This window comes from Corythoichthys intestinalis, chromosome 5 (genome assembly GCF_030265065.1).
Source record: "Corythoichthys intestinalis isolate RoL2023-P3 chromosome 5, ASM3026506v1, whole genome shotgun sequence".
In the NCBI taxonomy this organism is placed as follows: Eukaryota; Metazoa; Chordata; class Actinopteri; order Syngnathiformes; family Syngnathidae; genus Corythoichthys; species Corythoichthys intestinalis.
Genome location: NC_080399.1, coordinates 24,624,568 through 24,640,262, shown reverse-complemented (window position 1 = coordinate 24,640,262; position 15,695 = coordinate 24,624,568). Strand labels below are relative to the sequence as shown.

The 15,695-nt window shown below is 39.0% G+C and overlaps 1 protein-coding gene across 3 annotated transcripts in view; it reads right to left on the bottom strand.

Annotated features, from left to right (window-relative positions):
• kcp (kielin cysteine rich BMP regulator) overlaps positions 1-15,695 on the bottom strand; it is a 76,886-nt gene that overhangs the window by 5,878 nt on the left and 55,313 nt on the right. For all 3 annotated transcript variants that reach the window (XM_057836040.1, XM_057836041.1, XM_057836042.1), the window contains 10 exons: positions 14,770-14,890; positions 12,986-13,068; positions 6,943-7,042; positions 6,759-6,847; positions 6,598-6,700; positions 6,385-6,527; positions 2,897-3,069; positions 2,716-2,827; positions 2,541-2,642; positions 2,307-2,471 (listed from right to left, as the gene is read on the bottom strand). In XM_057836040.1, coding sequence (XP_057692023.1) covers positions 2,307-2,471; positions 2,541-2,642; positions 2,716-2,827; positions 2,897-3,069; positions 6,385-6,527; positions 6,598-6,700; positions 6,759-6,847; positions 6,943-7,042; positions 12,986-13,068; positions 14,770-14,890 — 1,191 coding nt within the window. The remainder of the gene's footprint in view (positions 1-2,306; positions 2,472-2,540; positions 2,643-2,715; positions 2,828-2,896; positions 3,070-6,384; positions 6,528-6,597; positions 6,701-6,758; positions 6,848-6,942; positions 7,043-12,985; positions 13,069-14,769; positions 14,891-15,695) is intronic.

Genomic DNA, 15,695 nt, shown 5'->3' with positions numbered 1-15,695 from the left:
TTATACTCTAGAGCGACTTACGTGTGAAATTATTAACACATTATTTTATCATTTCACATGTTATTTTGGTGTTTTGGAGTGACACTGATGGTTTGGTAAACTTGTTAGCAAGTTCTTTATGCTATAGTCAACTCGTAATATCTATGTTACGTTAACATACCTGCCACGTTCGCATGTCGTTGTTCATGCATCATGTAACATTATAATACTGTACACTTATTCAGCATGTTGTTCTCTATGTATTATTAGTTTAAATTGCCTTTCAAGATTATATATCTCATGAAGATATCTCAAAGTCAAAGGTAGCTTTATTGTCAAGTATGCATATATGTAGAACATACAGTGCCTTGCAAAAGTATTCGGCCCCCTTGAACCTTGCAACCTTTCGCCACATTTCAGGCTTCAAACAAAGATATAAAATTTTAATTTTTTGTCAAGAATCAACAACAAGTGGGACACAATCGTGAAGTGGAACAAAATTTATTGGATAATTTAAACTTTTTTAACAAATAAAAAACTGAGAAGTGGGGCGTGCAATATTATTCGGCCCCCTTGCGTTAATACTTTGTAGCGCCACCTTTTGCTCCAATTACAGCTGCAAGTCGCTTGGGGTATGTTTCTATCAGTTTTGCACATCGAGAGACTGACATTCTTGCCCATTCTTCCTTGCAAAACAGCTCGAGCTCAGTGAGGTTGGATGGAGAGTGTTTGTAAACAGCAGTCTTCAGCTCTTTCCACAGATTCTCGATTGGACTCAGGTCTGGACTTTGACTTGACCATTCTAACACCTGGATACGCTTATTTTTGAACCATTCCATTGTAGATTTGGCTTTATGTTTTGGATCATTGTCCTGTTGGAAGATAAATCTCCGTCCCAGTCTCAGGTCTTGTGCAGATACCAACAGGTTTTCTTCCAGAATGTTCCTGTATTTGGCTGCATCCATCTTCCCGTCAATTTTTAACCATCTTCCCTGTCCCTGCTGAAGAAAAGCAGGCCCAAACCATGATGCTGCCACCACCATGTTTGACAGTGGGGATGGTGTGTTCAGGGTGATGAGCTGTGTTGCTTTTACGCCATACATATCGTTTTGCATTGTGGCCAAAAAGTTCAATTTTGGTTTCATCTGACCAGAGCACCTTCTTCCACATGTTTGGTGTGTCTCCCAGGTTGCTTGTGGCAAACTTTAAACGAGACTTTTTATGGATATCTTTGAGAAATGGCTTTCTTCTTGCCACTCTTCCATAAAGGCCAGATTTGTGCAGTGTACGACTGATTGTTGTCCTATGGACAGACTCTCCCACCTCAGCTGTAGATCTCTGCAGTTCATCCAGAGTGATCATGGGCCTCTTGGCTGCATCTCTGATCAGTTTTCTCCTTGTTTGAGAAGAAAGTTTGGAAGGACGGCCGGGTCTTGGTAGATTTGCAGTGGTCTGATGCTCCTTCCATTTCAATATGATGGCTTGCACAGTGCTCCTTGAGATGTTTAAAGCTTGGGAAATGTTTTTGTATCCAATTCCGGCTTTAAACTTCTCCACAACAGTATCTCGGACCTGCCTGGTGTGTTCCTTGGTTTTCATAATGCTCTCTGCACTTTAAACAGAACCCTGAGACTATCACAGAGCAGGTGCATTTATACGGAGACTTGATTACACACAGGTGGATTCTATTTATCATCATCGGTCATTTAGGACAACATTGGATCATTCAGAGATCCTCACTGAACTTCTGGAGTGAGTTTGCTGCACTGAAAGTAAAGGGGCCGAATAATATTGCACGCCCCACTTTTCAGTTTTTTATTTGTTAAAAAAGTTTAAATTATCCAATAAATGTTGTTCCACTTCACGATTGTGTCCCACTTGTTGTTGATTCTTGACAAAAAAATTAAATTTCATATCTTTATGTTTGAAGCCTGAAATGTGGCGAAAGGTTGCAAGATTCAAGGGGGCCGAATACTTTTGCAAGGCACTGTACAGCACAGATGAAATTGCTTACCCCTCTTCCCACGTGCAAATATGCGATATCAAAACACAAGAGTATAAAAAAAATAATAATAATAATAGATAAAGATAATAATAGATAAAAGTGAAATAGCAACTGGAATGTGTACAAAAAAAAATGAATATAATATAAAATGTAATATGGTGCAAAAGATATGTGGTAGTGCATTTTTAAGAGAGAAATTCTATGTGTTGGATTTTATCAAGTAAATTTCCACCAAAAATGCGACTTAGGTCCGACTTATAGTCCGAAAAATACGGTAGTTTCACATATTGTTTGAATACATTTTTTGGGTTTGTTTTTTTACCCTCCAACTGTTGCCAAATTCGGCTTCCGACAGGCTTATCTGTCCACTGGGCATGCGAAGATCATCCTGGTGATAGTTGTTGAAGTTGCCACAGAGGCCGCAGGTATGTTCCTTGTAGGTGCCCGGAACGCTGAGCTCCAAGTGGGAACGGCCGTTCCACAGCACCTGTAGGACACAAAGACGCCTTGAATACTGTGCGTCGTTCGGTTCCAGATCAAACCAAGTAAAACCCACCTTGAGGCCGATGTTGGTATTGAGCAGGACCGTGTTGGCCTTACGCTCTACATAAATGTACGGTTCTCGGAGGAACGGCAGTGTCACTACCTCGCCATCTACCTGAGCAGGATTGCGAAATACATAATGTCACGTCTCCTGGCTGAAGAGATTATTTTTTTTGTCCGGGACACACTTTTACAAGCCAGTTCTGCAGTAGCTGCACAGTGACATCACCGATGAAGACGGTCACCTCTTTGGTCCACGACACCCCTTGACGGCCGCGGTCGTCGTTGGTGGCGTGGATACTTGAAAAACAGGGGAAGACGTCATTCGAGCGTCACGCAAATCGCCGGTTTTTACAGCGACCGACTGACCTGAAGTCGCCAGCCTGGCAGTCCTGCGCCAAAATGTAGGTGCACGCCCCCTGAAAGTGGAGCATGCGACCGTCGAAGGTGCGGTAGTGGGGGTCGCCGAATGCGATGCACGTGGCTGGCCGGGGGAGGCAGTGAGGGCAGCACAAGCCGGGCACCACTGCTGCCATTTCATCCTAACATAGGCACAAGATCGTGCACAATGGGCCATGACATTTTGTGAAGATTTTAATGTTTTTTTTTTCTCCATTTTTCGTTCACATTTTTATAATGGAAAATAATTTTAAAATAAAGCGTTTCTCCTTGTCATCATGCTTTGTTTTCATCCGGAGGTTTTGATTAAAAAAAGAAACTACTGAATTATCATTCAAATTTGGGAATGTATTTTTTTAAGTAATAAATATTTAGAAATATTGAATGAATCGCATAATGTACGTATACTCTGGAAAAATGCAATTAATTGCATTTCAATTCAAAACGGAGCCCCTACGGCAGGAGTCTGCCACCTGCGGCTCCAGAGCCACAGGTGGCTCTTTTATTCTTTGCTGTGGCTCTTTGTGACAATGGCAGTTAACGTTTTCAGTGCCATTGACGATGGTAGACGCCCAATCATCCTTCTGTTCGAATGGATTGGACTACTAGCGCCATCAATAGCATTGACAGTGGCTTTGGCATTGATTAAATAATCGGTTGAGAAATAAGCTAGTTCCAACCAGAGATGGGTAGTAATGTGTTAAATTTACTCCGTTATATTTACAGTGCCCTCCATAATTATTGGTACCCCTGGTTAAGATGTGTTTTTTAGCTTCTAATATATATATTTTTTAATTCAAATAATGTGGGACCTTAATGGAAAAAAAAGACAAAAATCCAACCTTCAATACAAGTGCATTTATTCAGTGGGGAAAAAATCCCACATAAAGAAATAATTATAATAATTATTTGACATCAAATAATGTGTGTCACAATTATTAGCACCCCTTTGTACAACCCCCTTGTGCCAACAAAACAAGGTCTGGGGACTGAGATGGCCATGGGAGGAGCTTGATTTTGTGTCTGGTGAACCATTTCTGTGTAGATTTGGCCATATGTTTAGGGTCATTGTCTTGCTGAAAGACCCAGCGACGACCCATCTTCAGCTTTCGGGCAGAGGGCAACAGATTTTGATTTAAAATGCCCTGGTATTTCAAAACCTTCATGATGCCATGCACCCTAACAAGGTTCCCAGGGCCTTTGGAAGCGAAACAGCCCCACAGCATCACTGACCCACCCCCATACTTCACAGTGGGTATGAGGTGCTTTTCAGCATGCGCATCTTTCGTGGCACGCCAGACCCACCTAGAGTGTTTGTTGCCAAAAAGCTCAATCTTGGTCTCATCTGACTAAAGCACACGGTCCCAGTTGAAGCCCCAATACCCCTTGGCGAACTCCAGACGTTTGCGTTTATGATTGTGAGTGGGGAAAGGTTTTCTCCGTGCGTGCCTCCCAAACGGCTTGTTGGCGTGTAGACAGCACCTCATACCCACTGTGAAGTATGGGAGTGGGTCAGTGATGCTGTGGGGCTGTTTCGCTTCCAAAGGCCCTGGGAACCTTATTAGGGTGCATGGCATCACGAATGCTTTGTAATACCAGGACATTTTAAATCAATCTGTTGCCCTCTGCCCGAAAGCTGAAGATGGGTCATCACTGGGTCTTTCAGCAAGACAATGACCCTAAACATATGGCCAAATCTACACAGAAATGGTTCACCAGACACAAAATCAAGCTCCTCCCATGGCCATCTCAGTCCCCAGACCTTGTTTTGTTGGCAAAAGGGGGTTGTACAAAGTATTAACACCAGGGGTGCTAATGATTGTGACACACATTATTTGATGTCAAATAATTATTTCTTTATGTGGGATTTTTTCCCCACTGAATGAATGCACTTGTATTGAAGGTTGGATTTTTCTCTTTTTTTCCATTAAGGTCCCATATTATTTGAATTTAAAAAATTAAAAAAAAAAAAAAAAAAATACAGTACTGTGCAAAAGTTTTAGGCAGGACACCTGCCTAAAACTTTTGCACAGCACTGTATATTTTTATTATATTATGTATATACAGGATATACTGTATGTATATATTTTCCCCAAGTGGAAGCTTCCATGATCCTAATAAATTTAATAATTATTAAAAAAAAAAAAAAAATATATATATATATATATATATATACATATATATTAGAAGCTAAAAAACACATCTTAACCAGGGGTGCCAATTATTATGGAGGGCACTGTACTTGAGTAACGTTTTGAGAAAAATGTACTTCCAAGAGTAGTTTTACAAAGCCATACTTTTTACTTGAGTAGATTTGTGAAGAACAAACGCTACTCTTACTCCGCTACTTTGGGCTACACTAGTCGTTACATTTTTCCTTTTTACGCTGCATATTTGTTTTTAATTATTTTGTTTTTTGCTAGAGATTCTAACAGTGATTCTACCAGTTTTCTACCAGAGACAATTATCACAGGACTTTGTTATATTAATCAGACTCCAGCTTGCCGTTCCATCACGTGGTGTCTTTAAAGCACTGTTAAAAAGCATTTGACATAGAGAGCCCCCGTCAACTTGACTCGAAAACACGTCTTTTACTCTTTCTCCCAGTTTTTATTTGGCACTCATTGACCACGAAAAAAGATATGATCCTTTTAAAGGACAAAAGGGAAGCCACAAAATATTAAATGTGATGCTTCACTTACTTATTTTTCCCCCTTCTGTCATTGTTTGTATACTAAATATGAACACCTATAAATGTTTGGTTGGTTTTAGTTGAAGCAGACTCTGTTTTTTCATCGTGTGGTTTTGACAAAGATCAGATCACATTTGATGGTGATTTTATGCAGATATCTGAGAAATTCCAAAAGGTTCAGATACTTTTTCATACCACTGTATCTGTCTTCTGGAAGAAGAACCACAAAAATATTATTTGAGAGGTCTAAAACTCCAAGTGACCTTATTAAAAATGAACTAGGTGACTAATATTCAGCAAACCCAGATTTATTAAAATTAAAAACCCTTTTTACAGTAGATGAAATGCTTAATTAATTTTATTTCTCAAATGCATTAGCCGTTAGTTGACATAATGTATGCGTCAATTTAGTCGGTGTACCAAAAAAATGGTTAAACTGCGATAAAAAATGTGTTCCTTTTTTTTCAATCTAATTAAATTGTTTGTAATTTATTGTAATCAATATGTTAAATGTTAATGTCCCACCTCTATCAATTAGATTTTGATATAGTCAACACTCAAAATTTTCAGCTTTCATATTTAAATTTCCCTATAATGTATAAAAACTGGCAGTATTTCATTGATTTATTTTCAGACCCTCCTACTTTATAAATCTAGCTGTATTCAAAAATAATGGATGATTGAATGGCAAACATTTCAAAGAATGCTGTTTGGTATAATTAGGTTAATTTTTTTCTCTTCAAATACTAAAATCCTGGCTACCAACCGTATTGCAGGAGAGTAGAGGGCAGCGTTCAGTGTGACAGTGCACATCCCCAGACACGCAAGTGCAGCCAGTGCACTCGTTCACTTGCCACTGCTCGTCCGATTGGTACACCGTGCCCTGGTGCGTACATGACATACCCCACTCTAACACAAACACAAAGGTAAATGTAGCGGAATCATTGCAAACAGTCTAAAATCCGTCTGTTTGTGTTACCTTGACATTCAAGGCAACATTTCCCTGCTACCTTCACTTGTTTTTGACCATCAGGACAAGGCTTGGATGGACACTCCTCAATGTTGCATTCAATGTAGCCCAACTGAACAACACACACGCAGATTGGTTTTTAAAATTGCCAAGTTAATGGTGCGACTTACTTTACAGCTGCAAGTAACACAATTGTCATCGCTGTCCGTCCAGCTGCTGCCACTGGGCACGCGTCGGTTCTGACCCTCCAGCACGCAATCTGCACCAGAAGCAGGTTAGCATTAAACATTTTTGGTGCCATTGACGGTGATGGATGTCCAAACCGGCAGCGATTATTCACATTCGATTGTTCACCTTTACACACAGGGCAGCATGAGTCCGGAGGGGTGAACTGCTCACTGGGAGGACAAGTCAGGGGAAGGCAGCCTTGATGCAGGCACGTCCAAGTTAAGTCCTATATAACACACACAGACACACGTTAATGCATTTCAAAACTATTATAATTTAGGCCAACAAAAAATGAAGAAAAAAAATAGATCAGTAAGAATACACAGTGATCCCTCGCTACCTCGCGCTTCAAGTTTTGCGCTCCCAGTCCATCACAGATTTTTTTTTTTTTTCAATTAAAACATAAATAAATACAGATGAGCTGTCCCGAGCCGATCACGTAGTCTTGATCTCCCTCCCTCTCCCTGCTCTTTGTTGGTCAGGCAGTGCACTGGAGTTGTTTATTAAAGTTAACGATGATTAACAGACGGTTCAGGTTTGATCTTGCCAGAGACGCGAACTTCAAAGCGCTGCATGCGTCAATCATCCGTTAACTTGTTAAACAGTTGCTGTGGCAACTCATTGTGTGTACGTGAGCAGCTTGAGCGGATTTGAGTGGACTCACTCAATGAAGCGTTTAATAAAGCCAAGCATTTTTCTACTTTATTCTTGTTGAAAAATAATTTGGTGGGACAGTAATGTTTTTAAAACATAATCATTACATTTGAAGTGCGTAAAAACCGTTTATTAAATATATATACATTTCTTTTTCATTTTTTTAAATCATACTTTGGGAAAAAAGTGAAAAAACGTCTTATACAGTATGTATCTCTTTTCAATGCTAAATCTGAATAAATACATTGAACAGACAATGTTCAAGACGCTACTTTGCGGTTTTTCACTTATCGCAGCGGGTTCTGGTCCCCATTAACCGCGAAAAATGAGGGATTAGTGTAGTGGTAATATTACAAGATAAAAGTGATAATAACACAGAAATAAAGTCACATGTTATAATATTATGAGATTAAAGTCCTAATAACACAAGAAAAAAGTCATATGTTGTAATACTTTTAGAATAAAGCAATAATATTTTGATTAAAATAGTAATAAAACAAGAATCAAATCAAATCATTTAATATTACGACACTAAAGTTCACAAGAAAAAAAATCATAAGATTTAAAGTTTTAACATCATGAGAAAAAAAGTCATTTTACAATATTAAAGTCGTTTATTATGTATCTTTACTTTATGTAATATGTATGGATGCTAATTTAGCTAAATTAGCTGCTATGTACTTAACATAGCGAGAAACTGTAAAAATGAACAAATAATGACAAAGTATTGATGTTAATTCTCATTTTGATTTTAATTTCATGTAGATATGGCAAAAGATTAAGGATTTCCTTAACGAGGTCGTTTTTGAAGCAGATTGTAAAATACAGACTCACGCACGAGATGCTCTTAGTATTATTCATTTTAACGGAGGCGGCGAAGCACTATGTAACGTACGTAGTTTATTTAGCTAAATTAGCCACAATGCATCCATACATACAGTGAAGAAAATAAGTATTTGAACACCCTGCTATTTTTCAAGTTCCCCCACTATGAAATTGGGGAGGAGTCTGAAATTTTCATCATGGGTGAATGTCCGCTGTGAGAGAGATAACAAAAAAAAAGAAAAATCCAGAAATCACAACGTATGATTTTTAACTATTTATTTGTGTGATCCAGTTGCAATTAAGTATTTGAAAACATTTTTATCAGCTAGAATTCTGACCCTGAAAGACCTGTTAGTCCACCTATTAAACGTCCTCCTCCACTCCATGTATTATCCAGAATCAGATGCACTTGTAACATTGTCAAAGACCAAAGAGATGTCCAGAGACACCAGAGACAAAATTGTTCACCTCCACAAGGCTGGAAAGGGCTACGGAGCAGTTTGGTGAAAAAAGGTCCACTGTTGGAGCAATCATTAGAAAATGGAATAAGCTAAACATGATGGTCAATCTCAATCGGAGTGGAGCCCCATGTAGGATATCACCATGTGGGGTCTCAATGATCCTAAGACAGGCTGCTTAAACCAGCACATGTCAAGGCCCATCTACAGTTTGCCTATGACCATTTGGATGATGCAGAGGAGTCACGGGAGTAAGTTTTATGGCCAGAAAAGATTTAAATAGAAGTTTTTAGTGCACCAGGAGAGCCGTCTTGCCCAGACAGGACCTTCGCCACTAGATATGTGAGGGATTCATGGGATCACTGGAAGCCAGCCTTACTGTCCTATCTGTGGAAGATATCGATGATATTTGGCTGTTTGGCATAACGGTTGTGGGGTTCCTTCTGCTTGGTGCCCTGCTCTACCGGAAAGTTTCCAAGACGGCAGCTTTCGTGGAAATCAACAAATTGACCTTGGATCAAACGGTGCGATTCAAGACATTGGAAGATCGCGTCGAGGCTTGGATCGAGAAGTGGCTCCATGGACTCACGGTTCGGTCCGAGGAAGGATGGAGAAAAGTGGATGCTACCTTGCACCAGGTGACGGAACTGTCGGGGCAGGTGACTGAATTGTCGAGGCTGACTGCAACTATTGGCAATGACTTGAAGGACCTGAGGTCTCGCCTACGCCATGAGGAGCGCGAATTTGACTGAAGACCAACCGTATTCGGACATATTAAATTCTTATTCGGTTTAATTAGATTATAATTTTCCTCTACTTTTCCCGAACACCCTTACAGCAACCCTCCCTTTTCCTGGAGAGAGCCGCACAGATGGCCCTATCTCTTGCCCTTGATCCCTTCCCTAAGCTGCTCGCAGGACCCTGCGACTCTTATTTTGTCTACAGACACGTACAAACACTGATACTTTTTTTTTTTTTTTTTTTTTCGCCTATAAAATATTTTTTTTTAAATTAATTTATTTATTTATTTTCCCTTCAGGCTTGACAAATCCAAACAAACATACAGCATTTATATGTGTTTACAATTAATTCAACCCGAAAAGAAAAGGGCTGACGGGAGAAGCCGAAGCTTATTGAAACCCGTCCCCTGTATACCATAAAGGACGCAGAAAATATCAAATATCAATTTTTGTCATTCAGATTTCGTCATGATTACAAGTTTAAAAAAAAAAAAAAAATTTTTTTTAATAATAACCATTCCCCCGATTGTTCATTTTCCCAATGGTCCATAGTCGATCGAGGCAATGTGCTCATTATGTTGATTAGATCCGGTAGACTAGTTAATAATTCAGTAATTAGTATATTCAGTTGATTTGATCCAGGATAGGGAATAGCTGAAGACCGATGGTAGGCCGTGTCCGCCACCCTCCTTTTGTTGACTTAATCCTCGTCACAGTTTTCGTTCCTTGCTGACTCCCGACGAACATTTATCTCAAGGTTGCGCAGCTTCGTAGTAGGTTGCATCGCCATTTCGGTTGTGGACTCAGGGCCTGGGGGACTGGCGTCGCTAGGTCCTTCAGAAGGACCGTCCCAGCGATCACTGTCCCACCTGGCACAATCAGAAGCTGCCAACAGCGCACCAAAAGGAAACATCCTCGATATCGTTCATCTTCGAGTGTGGTCAGACACCGCGGCCGCCATCTACCCCAGCCATCTTCCACAATATCCAGACTTTAAGGTGTTTTCCAAGCAGGCGCGTTGTTCAGGTTCTGAAGCAGGACAGTGGCCAATTGACCAGTTCCATGTCGTTACAAATTTGAAGAACTTGAAGTCAATTGTCTGTGCATTTACAGCCAACAGATGATATGTCCTTGTGAGTTCTGTTTGCATTGGCTTTGAGTCCTCCCCTTTTTTTTTTTTTTTTTTTTTGCCTTCCATTGTTTTGGGTACACTCGGTTTTGCTTCCAGTTTTGAGTTGCCACCAAGACATTATTTATCATTTGTACAAACCAGACATTATTTCACATTTGTACAGTTCTTATTATGTCCAAGAGTTAGCTTGAGTCAGCAACAGCAACACTTGTGCATACACACTCACACACAACCCCCCCCCCCCCCCCCAGTCCGCCACCGCCTTTTTCTTACTATAACTGCCCCCCCCCCTTCCTCCAGCCATGACTGGTAGTTCTTTTTTTCGTACAAAAAAATACCCATGCTATGTTGTATGATATATGTGTGTCTACTTGTAACTTGCGCTGTAATTTCTGAAGAAGAGAGAGAAGTGGCAGCGTGGAACAAAGTCTTCAGCGGCCCGATGCTCGCTCATCGAACGGAATTTCATTGCATCTGTTGTCATCTTGTGAGAGCTGGTGTCAATGACAAATAAATCTCTGAATCTGAATTCCACTAAACGTGTTTGGAGGAAGAAGAATGATAAGTACTATCTCAAGAACAGCATCCCTACTGTGAAACATGGGGGTGGTAGCATTATGCTTTGGGGGTGTTTTTCTGTGCATGGGACAGGACGAGTGCACTGTATTAAAGAGAGGATGACTGGGGCCCTGTATTGTGAGATTTTGGAGAACAACCTCCGTCCTTCAGTCAGAGCATTGAAGATGGGTCGTGCCTGGGTCTTCCAACATGACAATGACTCGAAGCAAACAGTGCATGGGACAGGACGAGTGCAATGTATTAAACAGTGGATGACTGGGGCCCTGTATTGTAAGATTTTGGGGAACAACCTCCTTCCTTCAGTCAGAGCTGGGTCGTGGGACATGCACCTACGATGAAAATGTCAGACCCCTCCATGATTTCTATGTAGGAGAACTTGCAAAATAGCAGGGTGTTCAAATACTTATTTTCTTTACTGTATTTAGTAAAGATCCATAATACAACGACTTTAAAATTGTAATACTGCATTACGATTTTTTTCTCTTAATGCTCCGTAAAAGTACGACTTTCCTTCTCATGAAATAACAGTTAGTGATCCAATCATGTTTTTTTGCTCCCGATCCGATCCCGATCGTTTTAGTTTGAGTATCTGCCGATCCCGATATTTCCCGATCCGATTGCTTTTTTTTTTGCTCCCGATTCAATTCCAATCATTCCCGATAATTTTTCCCGATCATATACATTTTGGCAATGCATTAAGAAAAAAATGAATAAACCTCGGACGAATATATACATTCAACATACAGTACATAAGTACTGTATTTGTTTATTATGACAATAAATCCTCAAGATGGCATTTACATTATTAACATTCTTTATGTGAGAGGGATCCACGGATAGAAAGACTTGTAATTCTTAAAGGATAAATGTGACTTTGTATATTGTGACTAAATATTGCCATCTAGTGTATTTGTTGAGCTTTCAGTAAATGATACTGTAGCCACTTAACTGTTCTGCCCAAATGCATGATGGGAAGTGCAACCATGACTGTGCGAAGTGGTACCAATTGATATATCTTCTCTGCGTTGGGAAATAACATAGGGTGTTAAGAAAAAGATCAATTACTACCTTTCTTCCCCACATTGCGTCCCACAATATTTCTAATCGTAGGGAGTGGGATTGTAAGGCTTTAACCAATTAAAAAAAGGCTCCAAAGGCTGCCAAAATTCACTCTACTCATTTTACGCTGCCTTTTAGCTCTATATATAGGTAAAACGGCGCCATTACAGATTGAACGCGACAATGCGTGAGTGGGTCGGGCAGCGCATGCGTTAATTGCGTTAAATATTTTAACGTGATAAAAAAAAATTTAAATTAATTATAGCCGTTATCGGGATAAATTTGATAACCCTACCTTAAGCCTAAACTAAAGACTCTGGATGAGTGTAACATATTATGTCTGTAACGTTAAATACAATTAGAAAACGATTTAATTAAAAAGTATATATATATTAAAAAAAGGCATGTCCGATATTTTTTTGCCGATTCCGATACTTTGAAAATGACGTGATCGGACCCGATCGATCGGGATGCCGATCAATCAGGACATCTCTAGTTAGTAATAATAATAGTTATAATAGTCATAAGAGTTATGAAGTATGGTGACTTTAATCTTGTAGTAATACAACTTTCTCTCATAATATTACAATTTTAATCTTGTGATATTACGATTTTGCATAGTCCTATTTTTTTGTCTTTTTGTGGTTGTTCCATAATACTCCATCCTATATAAAAAATAGAAAAATATGCATATTTTGTCTTGATGGGTTGTTTTTCCTTACCTTGCACTGGCAGGTAAAACATGGGTTGTCTGTGGCAAGTACCTCATTGCCGATCAGCGTTGAAGTGCAATTGCTGAGAGGCTCTGGACACATACAGCAGAGTACGTATTTTGTGTTCAGTAAAACTGGAAACATTTGTTTTTCTTGTGTGGTTTTAGTTAAACCCTTTCATGAATGCATGCGAGCATTTTCTGTTTTTCTTAAAATAGTTTTTTATTACATTCATATAGGACAGTGGTCTCAAAACCGCGGTCTAGGGGCCAATTGCAGCCCATGGGACAATATTTTGCAACCCCATTTCTCATGCGATTGTAGCACTAGTGTTGCTTTTTGCTTGCACGTACTTTGCGATGGGCAAGTTAAAAAATACAAACATTTTGAAATAAAATGAATCACCGGTAATTAAATTGAAGGAGAAAAAAATGATTATTGAAATAGCAATAATTAATGAAAAAAAAAACATAAATAAAGAAAAGCTATGAATAATAAAAAGATATATGGCGGAAAACATTCAGGTGACTTGAAGTTCCGCTCTGAGACCCCCAATTTAGCCAACTTTCAAAATTGTCTGATATGCATGTGTGATACATCATTGGAAAGCTTAAAATCTCAATTTTCCGGTGAAAGAAACATTTTGAGCTGGAGGGCATTTAAAAAAAAAAATTTTAAAACAGCAAAACCCTACCTGGAGGTGAGAGCACGCGAGAACAGAATTACAGACGCCATGACTTTAACGAGATATTATCGCGTACCTACTTTGTTTCGATCCAAAAACTCCATGTAGCATGTATCACTGAGTGTCAAGACACAGCTTTGAATGGCCAAGGCTGGATTTTTTGGGGATTTTATGGATGAAAGATGGTCATATAACAAGGGTCGCGATGCAGAAATCGCAGACATCAAGGAGTGGTCGAGTTTTAATTCATATATTTACCATTTTAAATGTTTTTTTTTTTTTCCCAACTTTTTTTCTTTGGATCAATTATTTATCATCTAACATATCGGAGAAAATGCGACTAACAATAAAATACAATTAAGCGATAGTTATGAGGTAGACAGCAGTGACTTTTTTACAGACGCCATTTTTTTCATTGTGACAATTTGTTGAAAAGTTTAAAATATGTAAGTGAATAATTTTTTAAAGTCTTTTTTTTTTTTTTTTAAAACGAAATATGAGACATTAATGAATGATTCTAAGCTAAAAACAACAAACAGTTTGAATAATAAATATAATTAATTACCTTTGTTTTATGGCTGGGTTAAAACAAAAGCGTTTGGGCGACGTCTGTAAACGGGGGTTTTCAGGGTAAAACGGACAAATTAAAAATAGTTCAGGGGCTTAGTGTGCCATGAATCTGCTATAGCAGCATATAGACATATTGTTCTATCAAACACAACAGTTGTTTTAGCTTAAAATACAGCAGTTTCTTTTAAAGAGGAATGCAAGAGCAGAAACTGCTTTTTCAGTCTTTTCAGTGTTTTCCGCCATATACATAATTCCAAATAAAATAAAATCAATTAAAAAAATTTTTTTTTTAAATTAAAAAAAAAAAAAAAAAAAAAATTGTAATAAATTGGAATGTGTAAATGAATGACGTTATAAATACAAACAAGTGTTGCCCGTGTGAATTTTTGCTCTGAGAATTAAGATAACTGTCTCAACTCAGATGAAGACTAAATTACATTTTATGACCATTTTAAAACAAAGAGTTCATATATGAGTTCTTTCAAATATAAAGCAACGTCATTCGTGATCATTTCATATTGTTATGACGAGTACTAACGTGCGCAAATAGGGCAGCAGGCGTCTGGTCCAGAAAACATGATGTTTTTCTTGGGACAGTCCACCAGACTGGGACACTGTTTCCGGTAACAACGCAGGTGTTGCTCGCCGTCTGGCATTACCTGAAGGCACACATGCTTTTGTTAACTGACAGTATATTACTAGTTCTATAATTACCACGAAGACTGTCTGCTTCACTACTGTTCTAAATGCATGTATCAATGTGTAAGACCGTGGGAATGGGGAAAAGCTGAAATGAGTTTAAATGACGTTGTCTTCAAGTGATTTCAAAATTTAAAAAAATAGAGAGGTAAAACAAGCAGTTTTAGGAAAAGTCATGAAAGCGCGACACTGTAAGTTGAACAGGCATAGAGATTTTTTTCCCCATGGTCTTAATAGTGTTGAAAATTAAATGACGAGGAAGGGAAGGAAATTTTGATGGGTCCAGTTGCTACCCGCAGTATAAGCCAACCACACCCCCTGCTTTCAACGATCAATCAGATCAAGCTTTTGCCCTCCGCCAACCATGCCCACTGCTTTCAACGACCAATCAGATCAAACGTTCATCATCTGCCAACCACGTCTCCCTTGCTTTCAACGATTTTAACTGTTATAGATATGTTGATAATGGGGGACTTGCTCATATACTGTACATGTAACACCTTTTAAACAAGAACCTGATTAACCACGAGTCACTCTAAACTTAACTAGATGGGTTTGAGACCAAAGCTTAACTAGTCTTCCTTATAAATTGAAAATGATATATTTCTTTAGCCCAGGTTACGACATACTCGACTAACCTGTGATTTCAACTTTACGACGCCGGAGTCTTATGCTCCATTCTGTCTCCAGTCGTTGTTTTTTTTTAGTCGCATAAACAGTATCTAGTTCTTGCCATTTCAGGATAACTTTGTCCAGTGTTGTTAT